This window comes from Propithecus coquereli, unplaced genomic scaffold, assembly GCF_000956105.1.
Source record: "Propithecus coquereli isolate 6110/MARCELLA unplaced genomic scaffold, Pcoq_1.0 Scaffold134, whole genome shotgun sequence".
In the NCBI taxonomy this organism is placed as follows: domain Eukaryota; kingdom Metazoa; phylum Chordata; class Mammalia; order Primates; family Indriidae; genus Propithecus; species Propithecus coquereli.
Window position 1 is genome coordinate 5,539,651 of NW_012137636.1, and position 15,141 is coordinate 5,554,791.

The window sequence follows — 15,141 nt, forward strand, 5'->3', positions numbered from 1 at the left end:
CTATTTTTAGTAGAGACAGGGTCTCGCTCTTGCTCAGGCTGGTTTCGAACTCCTGAGCTCAAACAATCCGCCCGCGTCGGCCTCCCAGAGAGCTAGGATTACAGGCGTGAGCCACCGCACCCAGTCCGAAAATTTTTAAGTAGTTACCTAAAATCATCTTCCCTTGCCCTCAAAAATGTGACACTAAAAGTCACATTTACTCAATTACAGATTGAGGTAATTTTTTTAAAAAAAGCTAAATTTTATTTAAAATATTTTTTTTACTTTTAGTTGACAAATAGTAATTGTATGGAGGTAACTTCTAATCAGAGTTTCATTTATGGTAACTCAACTAATTTTACCACATAATGACTATTATCTCATAGCTGGAAAAGAGGGGGAAATGGCTCTAGTCCTTTCTGGCCACTCGTACATCCACTGTTTTGCTCCACTGTGCAGCCAATTCCAGGACACTTTCAGTCGTGAGGCAGGAAGACTTATAGTCAGAGAAAAATGGAAGAAAAGCCTTCAGGATTGTCTTTTCACATCTGAAAATACCCACCCTATCTTCTCTTTTTTTCCATTTTCCTCTATCCTCCCTTCAATGTTTCTCTGGTTATAAAGTGGTGCAGCTGCAGAGCATAAACATTACATACGTACAATTCATTTTCTAATTTTTCTACTTCTTTTGGTTTCTCCATTCCCCTCCCCTCACCCCATGGGCAGCCTACCCCACAGTTGCTTCCAGCTCCACCCATTCCTCCTCAGTACCCGTTTCTTCTCACTTCCTGAATCAACTGTCAGGAAAGGTACAAGCATATTTTAGAACCTAGCATCCACAGCATTTACACAGTAAGCCTTGTCATGAGATTGACATGATTGACAACCTTAGGTAAGTTCAAGTACCAGAGAGAAGACTGGAGAACTAGGGTGTCTCTTCCAGAAATAATTGTTTTACCATACAGAAACTTGTTTCTGTTTATTCATACGATAACTACTACATATACTACAGCAGTATTCCCCATGCACCCTGGCTTCTCTCTGGCTACTTCTGAAATTACTTTTCAAGATGCTTTGCTAACCTAATTCCTTTTGTACTCACATTTTAAGAACTTCAAGAGAAAAAAAGCCTAAAGATGATTCGGTTTTAAGAATACTTCATATGCCAAAGTTTCTGAAAGAATCGGCATTTGTATTTAAAACTGTGATTAAATAAATTAGATTTTAATCAGTATACAATGAAACATAAAACCAAAAAGAAAAATGTTTTATTTACCATAAAAATGGTGGTAAGCTCATCATACAGTCAATACTGGTACTGTACGAGGCACACAAATCTAATATTCTGCTAAATATGGTTTATTGACAGGACACAAAATATATCTTTACATTGCTTTAATTCAGCAACACGACAAACAAAACCAAAATCCTGCCAGGTGCAGTGGCACACCTGTAGTCCCAGCTACTCGGGAGGCTGAGGTAGGAGGATAGCTTGAGCTCAGGAGTTCTGGGCTGTAGTGCACTATGCCGATCAAATGTATGCACTAAGTTCGGCCATCAATATGGTGACCTTCTAAAGTGGGGGACTACCAGGTTGCTTAAGGAGGGGTAAAATGGCTTAGGTTGAAACAGAGCAGGTCTAAACTCCTACGCTGCTTGGTAGTGGGATCATGCTTGTGAACAGCCACTGCACTCTAGCCTGGGCAACATGGTGAGATCCCATTTTAGAACAAACACCAACATCCCTCCCCAGTTAATTTCCCTCTTGATAACTCCACAACGAACAAAATTAGAGGATAGGTGGTCGAACAACAAAGTAAGGGCTCCAAAAGGTACAAGAAGTCATGACACTTGGTTCAGAAAGCCCACAATTTGTGACTACTTACTATACCCAGTAGTTTGAGAAACTGGAGTTTTCTCCACAGGTTCTTAAATCCCAGTTTTAAGAAACTGTATACCTTAATCACGAAACCAGTTAAGATAATTTCAGGATCCCTAGCAGGCCACAAAATGAACAGACAGCATTCTCTGTTGACTACCCACCAACAATGATTCTGGTCAAGTACTTTTTTGCAAAGTTGAATAAACCCAGAAAGAATTTATCGAAGAGTATAGTGGAGGAAGAAATATAATGTTCAAGCCAACACTACCCATCTTTCTTTTCCATACAAAGTTTTACCTCATGGATAACAGTTGGATGGTATTTAGGGAAAGACACAATACTTTCTTCTAGTTATAGGAAAGGCATATCTGTCTTTCATGGTAGACTGAAGATTACAGATGAGAAGAATTTAGAGCCTGGTATGGAGACTGGCACATAAGAGGGCAACGAATACAGTCGGCCCTCCGTGTCTGTGGGTTCTGCATCCTGAATTGAACCAACCTCAGATTGAAAATATTCGGTGAAAAAAATAACAATATAATAATAATACAAATTTTTAAAAATACAGTATAACATTTATATAGCATTTACATTGTATTAGGTATTAGAAAGCAATCCAGAGATTTATTTAATGTATACAGGAGGATGTATGTAGCTTACATGCAAACATTACACCATTTTATATAAGGAACTTGAGCATCTGTGGATTTTTATATAGGCAGGGGCGGGTTCCTAGAGCCAATCCCCTGCAGATACTGAGGGACAACCGTATTTGTAGAATAAGGAATGAAATGGAATTTTTTTGTCTGCTCCATTTTGAAAAATAATTTACAAATAGCAATAAAACAATTTTTCCTGAACAGTATAAAAATAAAACCAAAAATGTCCAAATAATGTTAACTTCCAGAATATGTATTGGCATCAGTTTAACTTTAGTCCACCGCACCATCTTAATGTATCACTGACATGAAATGATATTCTGGCTGGGCACGGTGGCTCACGCCTGTAATCCCAGCACTTTGGGAGACCCAAGTTGGGAGGATCACTTGAGGCCAGCCTGAGCAACATGGCAAGACCCCGTCTCCACAAAAAAATGATTAAATAAAAAAATTAGCTGGGCATGGTAGTGCGCACCTGTAGTCCCAGCTACTTGGGAGGCTGAGGCAGGAGGATCGCTTGAGCCCAAAGAAATCTAAGCATTTTTTTTCTTTTAAAATTATAGTATTTTAATATATATTCATAAAGTGCAATCAAGACTGGACTTCCTCAATTCATCTTTTTTTCAGAGAGAAACGTGAATAATTAAAAACAGATCCAACATAGTGATTGCTGACCTCATATCTACTAAGTTTCAAAATTCTTTCAAATCAAAACCCCCTGAATTACTTCTTTACAGCCTTACACTTCAGTCACAGAACTACATATTTGGTATGTATTTTGCAATTTTAAGGAAAATCTTTTGACTTAAAAACGTATTCAACAATGAATGTTAAACTCCAAAAGGATTCTGTCATATTCTTTAAGGAACTTGATAAAGCACTTTATATCTTACCTTTGTGAAGATGGCCAGGGGCATGCCGTACTGGTCCTCTTCCAAACCTGAAATGAGTCCTGGTATCAGGACCACCTGCCCTGTATTAGCTTGAGGTTGTACAGTAATTGGAGGACTCTCTGAGGGAACAGAGTCCTTTGGAAATAAGTTTGTCTGGTCTAACCCTAGCTGTTCCCTTTCTTTTAAGTTAGGGTCCTCTAAGACACTAGGATCCAAGGTCTCCCAGTCACTTTCTGAAGACTCCGGAGATGGGCGAGATGGAGGTTTCAAATATTGATTGGTATCGTTGGGTTCCTGCCCTTTGCTGTTGTTATCTACTTGGAACAAAGGCTCTTTGGTCTTGATGGCAGCATCTCCTCCATGGTTTCCTGCCATGACTTTCTTGACAATTCCCAAGTTGGTATTTGAAATGCCAGAAACAGATGCAGAAACAAAATCATATGCAGGTGGATTATTTTCCTGAAGGCCACCATCTTCAGACATACTCTTTCGGGGCCTGTACTGAGAACAGTCACTGAGGCCGTGTTCAATCATGCCTAAAACATACAATATTGAAGAACAGTTTGGTTTATAATAAAATGGAAGAAAATAAGAGCTGTATATTGTTTTATATAATGGAACTCATAAAAATTGTAATAAGCTATGATTACACACATTTTAATTTAAAAAAAGGAAAAAGAATAGAAAGAAAACACAGACAAAAGAGAAACTTATTGCCAAGAGGAAAATGTAGCATTAAAAAGATACGTTATTGCCTGTGAGTTGGTATCTTAAACTGGAAATGTTAATCCTAATGAGCTGATCCTTGAAAATTTTTATTATTGAAAGTTTAAGTTCCAGTACAAACTAAACAAAGAAAAGAGTAGATACTGCTGTCCTCTTACCTGGAAAAAGGGAAAGCACAGTCATCAGTGCACCCACCAATTTATTCACTGGAGAAATATAAAAAAGAACCTAAAATAGATTCAATCAAAATTAAATTAGAAAACCTATGAGACCATGATAAAACCAAAAAAAAAAAAAGAGAGGAGAAGAGACAGAAAAATTCTTCTTTACAGAAGATTAATAGCTAATAAATGTAGACGTAATGATAGAAAATCACCATTTAGCATCTACCATGAGGTATTATAAAAATTATCAATGGATACTAAAGCTACTGTGAAACGTTGTTAGGCAACAGGCTATTCACAAGGTCTCTAATTTATCAACCCATAAATTACCTATTAAGATGGCGACCACCACCTCAATCAAATGATCAAACTTGGCATCGTGAATAATAGTCCTACAAATAGTTACGGGCCTCCTGATGTCATTACCACCTGGGTAGCATTCTTGCTAAAGAAGTTTAATCTGCCTGCTTGAGCAACATATTGAGGCCCTATCTCTACCAAAAATACAAAAATTAGCCAGGTGTGGTGGTTTACGTCTATAGTCCCAGCTACTCAGGAGGCTGAGGTAGGAGGATCGCTTGAGCCCAGGAGTTGGAGGCTGCAGTGAGCTATGATGAGGCCATTGCACTCTAACCTGGGCAGCAGAGCAAGAATCTGTCTCATAAAAAAATAAAAAATAAAAAAAAAAGGTTAATCTGAAACTAGCCACAAGAAAACAATCAAACAAATCTCATTTTATAACACTAATCTGGATTGTTTTAAAAGTGCCAATGTCATGAAATACAAAAACAAACAAACGAACGAAGAATAAGAAGTGGTAGAACTGTTTGAGATTCAAGAGGGCTGGCAATGTAGTACATAATCCTTGACTGGATCCCAGACTGAAAACAATCAGCTATAAAGGACATTATGACATATGGGAGAAATCTAAAAATAAACTATATATTAGATGTAATTTATTCTATCAGTGTTAAATTTCTTTTCTTTTCTTTTTTTTTTTTTTGAGACAAGAGTCTTCTCCATCACCCCGGGTAGAGTGCAGTGTGTCCTCATAGCTCACTGCAATCTCAAACTCAAGCAATCTTCTTCCTCAGCCTCCTGAGTAGCTGGACTATAGGTGCACACCACTACGCCTGGCTAATTTTCTATTTTTGGTAGAGAGGGGGTCTCTCTCTTGCTCAGGCTGGTCTCAAACTCCTGGCCTCAAGTGATCCTCCCTCCTTGGCCTCTCAGAGTGCTCGGATTACAGGCAAGAGCCACTGTGCCCGCCTCACTGTTAAATTTCTTGAATGTGAAAATGGTACTTCAGTTATGTGGGAATATACCCTTACTCTTAAGAAATATATTCTGATGTATTTAGGGGTATAGTATCATGGTATCTACAAATTAGTTTCAAAGTATTATGATTCAAGGTGAAAAATGAACATATATAAAGCAATATGATACAAGAATGGCAAAATGTTAACAACTGGTAAATGCAGATGAAGGGTGTAAAGGTGTTGATTATATTACTCCATCAACTTTTCAGTAGGTTTGGCATTTTTTAAGAATAACAATTGAGAAAAAATTAAATTAGAAACAGGATTCAGTTAGGTACTGTACAAAAACTGACACTGGCTAATATTAAATTAGTTTAGAACAAGCAAAGGTTTGCCTAGATGAGTTGATTTTTAAAAAATATTTCTTTAAGAGATTGTGTCTCACTATGTTGCCAGACTGGACTCGAACTCCTGACCTGAAGTTGACCCTCCCAAAACAGCCTCCTGAGTATCTGGGAATACAGGCACATGCCATCAAAGCAAAGTGAGTATTTTTTAAACAATTAAATTATAGGTCATATTTTAGGAGAAATCACATAGGACTTTATTAATGGTCTTTTCTGTGATTTCTCTCTCTCTCTCTCTCTCTTTTTTTTTTAGCTCAGGCTGCTATAACATCTTCTGTGATTTAAAACAAATATAACCCCTGCCAAATTCAAAAAGCCCTAGGATTGGGGCACAAATTTTAAAGCAATCTTATAATAATAAAATCTTTCTGTAAGAAAATGTGATATACTCCTTTGCTCTATAGGTATTTGATTAACTGTCTGCATATCTGCGGAAGAACAGTATCAACAGCACACTGAATGATGACACCTCTTTTTATAAATGGATAAACAAAATGTGGCATAGCTATTGTGATATTATTCATCCTTAAAAAGTAAATTCTGACACTTGCTACAACATGCATGAACCCTCAGGACACTACGCTAAGTGAAATAAGCTAGTCAAAAAAAGAGATACTCCATGATTCCACTCATATGAGGAACTTAGAGTAGTTGAATTCAGATAAAGGAGGTAGAGGCTGCCAGAGGCTGGAGGGAGGGGAGAATGGAGTTATTGTTTAATAGGGACGGAGTTTCAGTTTTGCATGTTGAAAGTATTCTGTGGATGGATGATGATGATGGTTGTACAACAATGTAAATGCACTTAATCCCAATGAACTGTACACCTTAAAATGGTTAAGATAGTAAATTTCAGGTTATGTGTACTTCATAACAACTTTAAAATTTTAAATTTTTTGAAACATCACACTAGTATATGCTGAATTAGTTTTTTAAAAAGTTTACTTTTTTTCCTGTTTGAAGAAGGAATACATATTTCTTGTAGAAAAGTATGATACAGAGAAAGTATTTCCTTTTACAAAAATATATACTATATTCTCACCAAACTATGTTGATATCTTCTCTTCTGGTCCCTTTTCAATGAATATAAATTTATTCATAAAATTAGGATCATGGGCTTAATATGTAGTTAGACAAACTTTTTTCACTTACTATGCCATGAAAAGTCTTTACAATAAAAACATCTTTCTGCATTGTTTGGAATTATATACAACATACAAGATAAACCATTACTTAGCTATTCACTTATAACTATTAAAAATGATTTTGTGATAGTCTCTTAGATAGAGCTTCATGCCCAACTCAGATTAATTCTTGAAAATAAATCTCTCAGAGGAGAATTACTATGTTAAAGGAATAAATACTTCCAAGGTAATGAACCACAGCAGACATTGTGCACAGTCGACCCCCCAATATCCTTTCCAGCCCTACTCCACTGAGCACAGTAATATGGTATATAAAACTGGTCTCAGATTCAGGGATGGCTCCTGATTAGTCTAAACCAGAGTTCAGTAAACTTTTTCTACAAAGGGTCAGATAAATATTTTTGCTTTCTGGGCCATATGGTCTCTGTCACAACTAATCAACTCCGCCACTACAGTGTGAAAGCAGTCATAAACAATATATAAATGAATGGGTCTGTTTTCCAATAAAATTTATCTATAACAATAGGCAGTGGGCCAAATTGGCTGTGGGGGCCTAAAAGGATTTGTTCTGTAAAATGGATTCAGTCAAAAGGCAGCACTCAAAGATCCAGAAGGCCACATGTGGCCCCAAGGCTGCAGGTTCCCCACCCTTAGTCTAAACCAATCACAGCAATCCCATTCCTTTGTATTGGAGAGTGGTCAGGAACCTAAGTTTAAGTCAATCAATGCACGTATGTCTTTGGAAACAATTATTGGTTCAGGGGTAGGCACCTGCATGGCCTGATAGAAGAGAATTCTTATTAAATGGTTCGGGAGGAGGTATTATTTCTGCCACCAGTGATGATTAAGGGAGCAAATAGCCCAATTACCATCGGCAGTTTCCTACACTACAAGGGAAACCAGGCTCTGGATAAAGCTAGCGCTGTGGACTACAGAATAAAGAGATGGAAAAAACCTAGGTATGTACTTAACATTCTGAGCCACTGAGTCCACCAGCCCAGAAATCTGAAGTGAGCCAGTACATTTCTATTTTACGTAAGTCAGCTTAAAATTGGGTTTTCTGTTACCTGTAGCAGAAACCATACTGATGATACACTGTCAAATGCCTCCAGAAAGCCCGCATGAATTTATACTTCTACAGAAGTGAAGAATATGTGCTTCAGCTCACCACAATTTGATAGACCAAAAATGTCTTAATATTTTATCATTAGTTTCAATATTGTTATATGTAAAAATTTCAATAAAAATAGATATTTTATACTTTCCCTTTGAATCTTACCTTTTTCTCAAGAAGAATTAGTTTAAATAGGATTAAGACCTGTAGAAAGAAGGAAAGAAATGTAGTATTAAAATGAGAAACTATTCAATGGTAGGCTGTCATGAAAAAAAAGATTCAAAAAGAGAAACTCATTCATTTGCCTTTTTCCCTCCTCAAACATACCACATATCATTTAGGCAATTAAATAATCACAGCACTTTCAAAAAATATATGAAAAATTATGAACTTATACTGAGAAATTAAATATTACCTGTGTGCTCTAAAAAAATATGAGAATCACTTAAATTTCTAACTGAAATTATCTTTTATTGAAGGAGTGGTGCCATTTTGCTTGAAATATTTGCAAGCTCCTTAAAGGGCAGGGACTATTAATTTATTTCTGAATGTCCAGGGTGTTCACATTGCAGGTGCTCAATAAATGTTAAATGAATAATCAATGTGTTTATGTCCTAGATAATATATGCTTTAATAATAAAGATCAGAAGGGATAAGTACGTATAGATATTTCACCAGAAAATGTTCCATTCTCAGGGCAACATATAAAATATGATGCAAGATCAAAACATGCTTCTTTCTAATTTCATGATAGCTGAAATTACAAAGGCAATAGGAAAAAATACCCTATCCTGCAAAGAAGTAATCAGCCAGTATTTGTATTCTTCTATAAATTTCTGATACAAACACTACCAACATTTCAAGTTTGTACAGTTCTGAGACCAAGCACTGTCTCAGAAAAACTAAAATATAGTATGCCACATCTGCATTTGATGTAGCACAATGAATCTGCCAGTTAAATGAATAACAGTGTCTTCCATTTTAGTACTGTAGATCATAAATTAAATAATGCACCATACCTTGTGTCGAAAATGAAGGACAAGATCTCGAGGAGACAGACCTACAATGTTAATAAAAAAGCTAATCTGTCAACATAATCTACTGTTTTTGTTGAAGAAAGCTTACTTTTCCCCTTAAAGGGGTAAAAAAAGAAAGTAGGAATACAGAAATAGTCATATATTTATATTACATTTGGTTAAGTGTACACATACTTAGAAATTGTGCTGTCCATCATAACTAGGCCAGAAGACCCACCGGCATCACTGAGGCCGGAGAGTTTAAATGACCTCTGAGAGTTACCCACTGGGTTGGGGTGAAGGCAGGACTGGAACCTGGATCTTTGTTGCTTGTCACGTAGGTGGCTTCAGAGCCTGCTGTTGGGTGAGGACCTTGCTGGGCACGGAGTGAAGAGCCCACGCTGGGACATTCGAGGTTCTTGTAGACAAGTACTGACAGCCCAGCACAGCGCACTAAGCTCCACCTTAGAGGCAGGTACAAAGCCCCAGATGGGGACAAGAGCAACTACCACTTATCAAGAACTTGTGTGTGCTAAGCAATGTGTGAAGGGCTTTAAGCGCAGTATTTTTATTTACTCTTCACTATATCCCTATGAGGTGAGGAAGAAGAAGTGTGAAGTATTAAAATGTGGAAATAGAGACAGATCTGGAAGGCTTTGCATCTCACACTACTTTTATGGAGTACATTCTGTATGCAGAGCACCACGCTAGGGCGGCACAGTGCCCACCCTGGAGGAGCCTGCGACCTAATCCAAAGAGGCCGGTCGGATGGACGATGCCTGCTGTGCACCACTCCCCTCAATCTGCTCCAGCGGTTACAGGGTGTGCTCTGGCGCAGGAACGGACCACAGTGATGGACATACCAAAGTTCTTGTCTCTCAATTCACTATTTAATTTTTTCCACTTTAACGTATACTTCCATCCATCTATTAAAATTTACGCTTTCAATTAAAAAAAAAAAAAGGATGAAATGTTTTAAAACTGCCTTGTCCAATACAGTAGCCAGATGCGGCTACTAAGCTCTTGAAATGCAGTTAAATGAAACTGACTTAAATTTAATTTTTATTAATGTTAATCTAAATGTAGATAGCTACATGTAGAAAGTGGCTATTGCTTGGACAGTGCAAATCTAATCTCCTCCTCCATTCTACATACATAAAGTATCCAAGTTCAGAAATGATAAAACTTATCATGGCAGTCAATCATTTAAACATGGTTTTTGGTCATTGCACTCCATTATTATTTCTGAAACACAGTTTTTTCCAATCATCTGCCTGAAATGCCACAGTACAAGAAAACATAATGTAGAGGAAAAATATGTTCTTAGAATAGGAGCTCTTTGAATAGCTTACATTACATTCAGGATTGCAATAATAAACTTCCACAATTGGCTACTTCGTGCTGAAATAGGAAATGAGCAAGCATAAATCACTATGTGACTAAAATTTTTTTTTGTCATGAAAAGGATATTTATTGAGTTGCCCATTGAGTATCCTGGATACCAATGGATATTCTGGGTTGTCCAGACACTTTAAATTAAACAAAATCCCCAACCTGAAGAATCCTCGAAAAGAGCTGAGCAGCTCTCTCTCTTGCCCTCCCTCCCTCTCTTGTTATGACAGGGAACTGAGCTGGTCAGCATTAATGAAAGGAGAAAAAACTTGCGTTACTATTCTGAAAAGTAGAAACTCCCCCTGTATGACAATAGTTGTAAATATTGCTAATAGTATGCTATAATAACCCTTCTCAGTATAAATACTGGCTAAGAAGATATTTAAGGATGAAGCAGCCTCAAATGTTGAAGAATTTAGATCCCATATGAAGATGTATTCTGATCACAAAGTTTTACATGCAACTCAGTTTACCAAACAAAAAGAAATAGGGGCATCTCTTCTAACTTGTAAAAAAGTTACTTACCAAGATATACTTGGGATCCTTCTAATGAAGTTCCTCCCAAGGAACTATTCATATGTTCATAAAGCTCCTATAAAATATAGACTGAGTTTAGAACATCTTACTATTATTTTAGACACTAAATCAGAAAAACGATGATCAGAAAAAAGTTGGTTCCTTAATCGAAGCAGGTTTTTTTATAGGCACTAAATTAAAAAACAATCAAGGTCTCTCTGAAATCTTGCCAGTTTCCACCACTCATTCCTTCTCTTGCAGACATAATCAGAAGAGATGTGTGCAGGAAGTGTGAAAAACTACACAGGGTATTCCTTTCTTCCTCTACATGTTAGAGCTTAATTCATTCACTTGGTGGTATAAGCTTCTAGGATACATTCCCTCTGCTTCCTTGCTAAGTACTTAACTGTCCTACTCCCACAAGAATCCAGGAGAGATCCACGTTCTGTACATTAATGGCAGCCTTGAGAAAGACATGTTATCCACCTTCAATGAAACAGTCACGTGGTTTTTCTGGTCTATGTATTGGGAGCTATGAACCAGAAGCCTGATACATAAACATACTGTGCAGCTTATTAATAAGATAAGCAAATTTATAGAAGCAATGGCATAGCAAAAGGGCTATTATCCATTAAGAGAAACATTAATGTTAGTTATAGTTATTTGCAGTCATTATTTCCTAAAAAAAAAAAAAAAAAAAGATAATTTGGTTAAATTTACTATTTGGGCAGATCCCTGGTCCTTCAATGTTTTAATTCAAAGAAGACATTCAAAGAAGAATGTCTTTCTTGAGCTAATAAACGATTATTCTTCATAGTATTACTGACAAGATTTACTTGATTCATGAATTCATCTTCAGCCAAACACATCTATAGAGGGGAATAAAGTTACCTTTAGAATGGAAATTTGAGAAAAATCCTTCTCTTCAAAATATGCATGTGTAATGAGTTGAAGTTTTGCTTGGAGTAAGCCATAGAGAGGCTTAAAGAAAAAAGAGAAATTATTATTAGGTTGATGATAGTCAAACAAACAACCCTACAACTTTTTAATTTGAAGAGAACAGGGAGAAAAAAGTTAGTAACTGTCAACTTTAGTGCCATATTATTCATAGCTAAAAGCTGTGAAGTCATATGTTCTAGCTCCTTGGCTGCAGGTGAAAAGTGCCTAAAATACTCACACCACAGTGGTTAAGAGTGTGCAGCTCAGGCTGCCTGGGCCTGGCTCCATCACTCCACTGTGTAACTCTGGGCACTTAACTCTCCACTCCCCTACTTGCTGATCTGAACATGAGTATATGAAAAGACAATGCATCCAACAAATAAACAAACAAACAAACAGACAATACATCTTATTTGATTGTTTTAAGGATTAAATAACAGATAAAAGCACTTAGTAAAAAGTATGCGACACAGAGAAAGCACTAGAACATTAGCTATTATTATTATTATAAGATTTAAAACATATTTTAATTCTATATACTGTTCTGTTACCTTGGTAACATTTAATCTTTCTTACAGTAGGCTGTTTTTGTATTTAGCTGAACATTCATGATTAAATTTAAGTTCATTTCCACTTTTTTGGTCCTCTGTGGAGGATTAGAACACCTAGTCTGCGTCTTCCATCATATTTTTTTTTTAAGTAAGAGATGGAGTCTCTCTTTGTAGCCTAGGCTAGAGTGCAGTGGCACAATCATAGCTCATTGCAACCCTCAACTCCTGGGCTCAAGTGATCCTCTTGCTTCGGCCTCCCAAATAGCTAGGACTACAGGCATGCGCCATCAAGACCAGCTAATTTTTTTTTTTAGAGCTAGGGTCTCACCACGTTGCCGAGGCTGCTCTTGAATTCCTGGCCTCAAGCCATACTCCCAACTCTGCCTCTCAAAGTGCTAGGATCACAGGAATCATCCACTGCACCTGGCCTCATAATATTCTTTTGTATACTTGAACAGTTATTCCTTAATTCTTATTTCTCTATTTAAGATCCACTTCTACCATTTCCATCCTTTTATTTGTAATGTTCTTTTCTAGATGTTTTCTCATTTCTATGTCCTTTCCAGGATGTAGAGACCAAGACTGTATATATACTCTAATTAGTTAAAATAAGCAATAGTGGAATAGTTCTTCCCCCCAATATCCTTGTTATTGTATCATTGTTACCAACTGAGTATAAAATCATTTTTTTTATATATAGACTACAATGCTCTATGAACCACTGGAACTTGTTAGGTGAGCTACTGCTCCCTATCCCTTGTGTCTGTTTTAGAGACAGATAAAACTGGATTTTTACCCCAATTTTATCACTTAGTAGTTACATGTCTATGAGAATTAGACATTTCTTCTCTGAGCTATGTCTTTATTTATAAAATGAGAACAGTAAATATGTCTCAATGTTATGAGGATTGAAATGACAATTATGTATAAAAAGTGTCTGGTATAGAATTAATGCCTGATATGATAGGCAGTAAATAAATCTATCATTATTATAATTGTCCTTTGAAGAATGATCACTCAGGAAGCCTCTCAACATGTCACATTTCCCTGAATATCTGGTACTTTTACGCTTTGGTCATCTGGCCCAGTATAAAAAAGTAATTCCCTGATGTGTATTTTTCAGGCTACCCTTCTAGAAACTGTGTACAGGAATCAGATTAGCAATCTACCAATTTTCTGATATTAGGGCCTTTTATAACAACCATTCCTTTTCCAGGAGACTATTCTTGCCTCATATTTAAAGTTATTATCTTGGAAGAAACAGTCTCATCCTCAAAATCTTGTTATTAACGCCACAGTACTAAATTTTTTTTTTTTTTTTTGAGACAGAGTCTTGCTCTGTTGTCCGGACTAGAGTGCTATGGTATCAGCCTAGCTCACAGCAACCTCAAACTTCTGGGCTCAAGCAATCCTCCTGCCTCAGCCTCACGGGTAGCTGGCACTACAGGTGCACAGCACCATGCCTGACTATTTTTTCTATTTTTAGTAGAGATGGGGTCTCGCTCTTGCTCAGGCTGGTCTCGAACTCCTGAGGCTCAAGTGACCCGCCGGCCTTGGCCTCTCAGAGTGCTAGGATTACAGCTGTGAGCCACCGTGCCCCGCCCACAGTACTAAATTCTTATTATTCAGGGTTTCTTTTTTAGCTTAGTAATAGAAGCCAAAATAAATTCTATTTTGTAAAACTACAAATAATTGCCTGTATATAGAAGAAACTGGACAATTGTAGAAGAAATAATTAAACAAAATCTACATATAACATTTGGTGACTAGGCTAATGAAATATTCTCAATTTTGGTTTAGGTTAACTGCAAAAATGGTTACATACAGTAATCATACAGATCTAAGATAATTAATATGATATAAATCTGGATTATTCTCCACAAAGAAGATTTTCAAGACTGTATTTTACATGTAGAATTAGGCATTTGATGTTACTTGTAAAGATGCTATTATCCTATTACTAATAAACATGGAACATTGAAAATGATTTAATGAAGACAGCTATGAAAAACAAGAAATGTTATATATTTTAAAAATAAAAAGTTAAAATGATTACACACTTGCATCTGACCAACCTGTACATAGAAGGAATATAATTTTGATGTATCGTTATAGTACAATTTCATTATGTCATTTCCTTTTCTCAAACATTTTAAAATTTAGAGCAAGGCTAAAATTTTTCACTGCAATAGTCATGAACTTCTATATCATCGATAAAATCTGAGTAATTACAATATTTTGAATTTTAGTAAAGTATTATTTATCCAAAGCTTTGGGAATAAAACAAAGAGGATAAATGAAATATATCAATATATTAGCTACTTCATTTTGGTCAAGTGTCAACTTTCTTTCCAATAACCTATCAGATCTTCCTCTTACCTAGTCTTGGGTACAAGTGCAAATGTGAATAAAACTGCTGAAAAGCAAAGAGAATGAGGAGATGCCAGAGCATTAAAAAGCCCCTAATTTTAATATATTATTGTTTTCATAAATCTCTTATTC

General features: G+C 36.5%; 1 protein-coding gene across 1 annotated transcript in view; it reads right to left on the reverse strand.

Annotated features, from left to right (window-relative positions):
* Positions 1-15,141, reverse strand: part of AVL9 (AVL9 homolog (S. cerevisiase)) — a 90,542-nt gene that overhangs the window by 18,176 nt on the left and 57,225 nt on the right. The window contains exons 5-10 of the mRNA XM_012638775.1: positions 12,041-12,130; positions 11,159-11,225; positions 9,245-9,285; positions 8,391-8,429; positions 4,298-4,367; positions 3,414-3,949 (exon numbers count right to left, since the gene is read on the reverse strand). Coding sequence (XP_012494229.1) covers positions 3,414-3,949; positions 4,298-4,367; positions 8,391-8,429; positions 9,245-9,285; positions 11,159-11,225; positions 12,041-12,130 — 843 coding nt within the window. The remainder of the gene's footprint in view (positions 1-3,413; positions 3,950-4,297; positions 4,368-8,390; positions 8,430-9,244; positions 9,286-11,158; positions 11,226-12,040; positions 12,131-15,141) is intronic.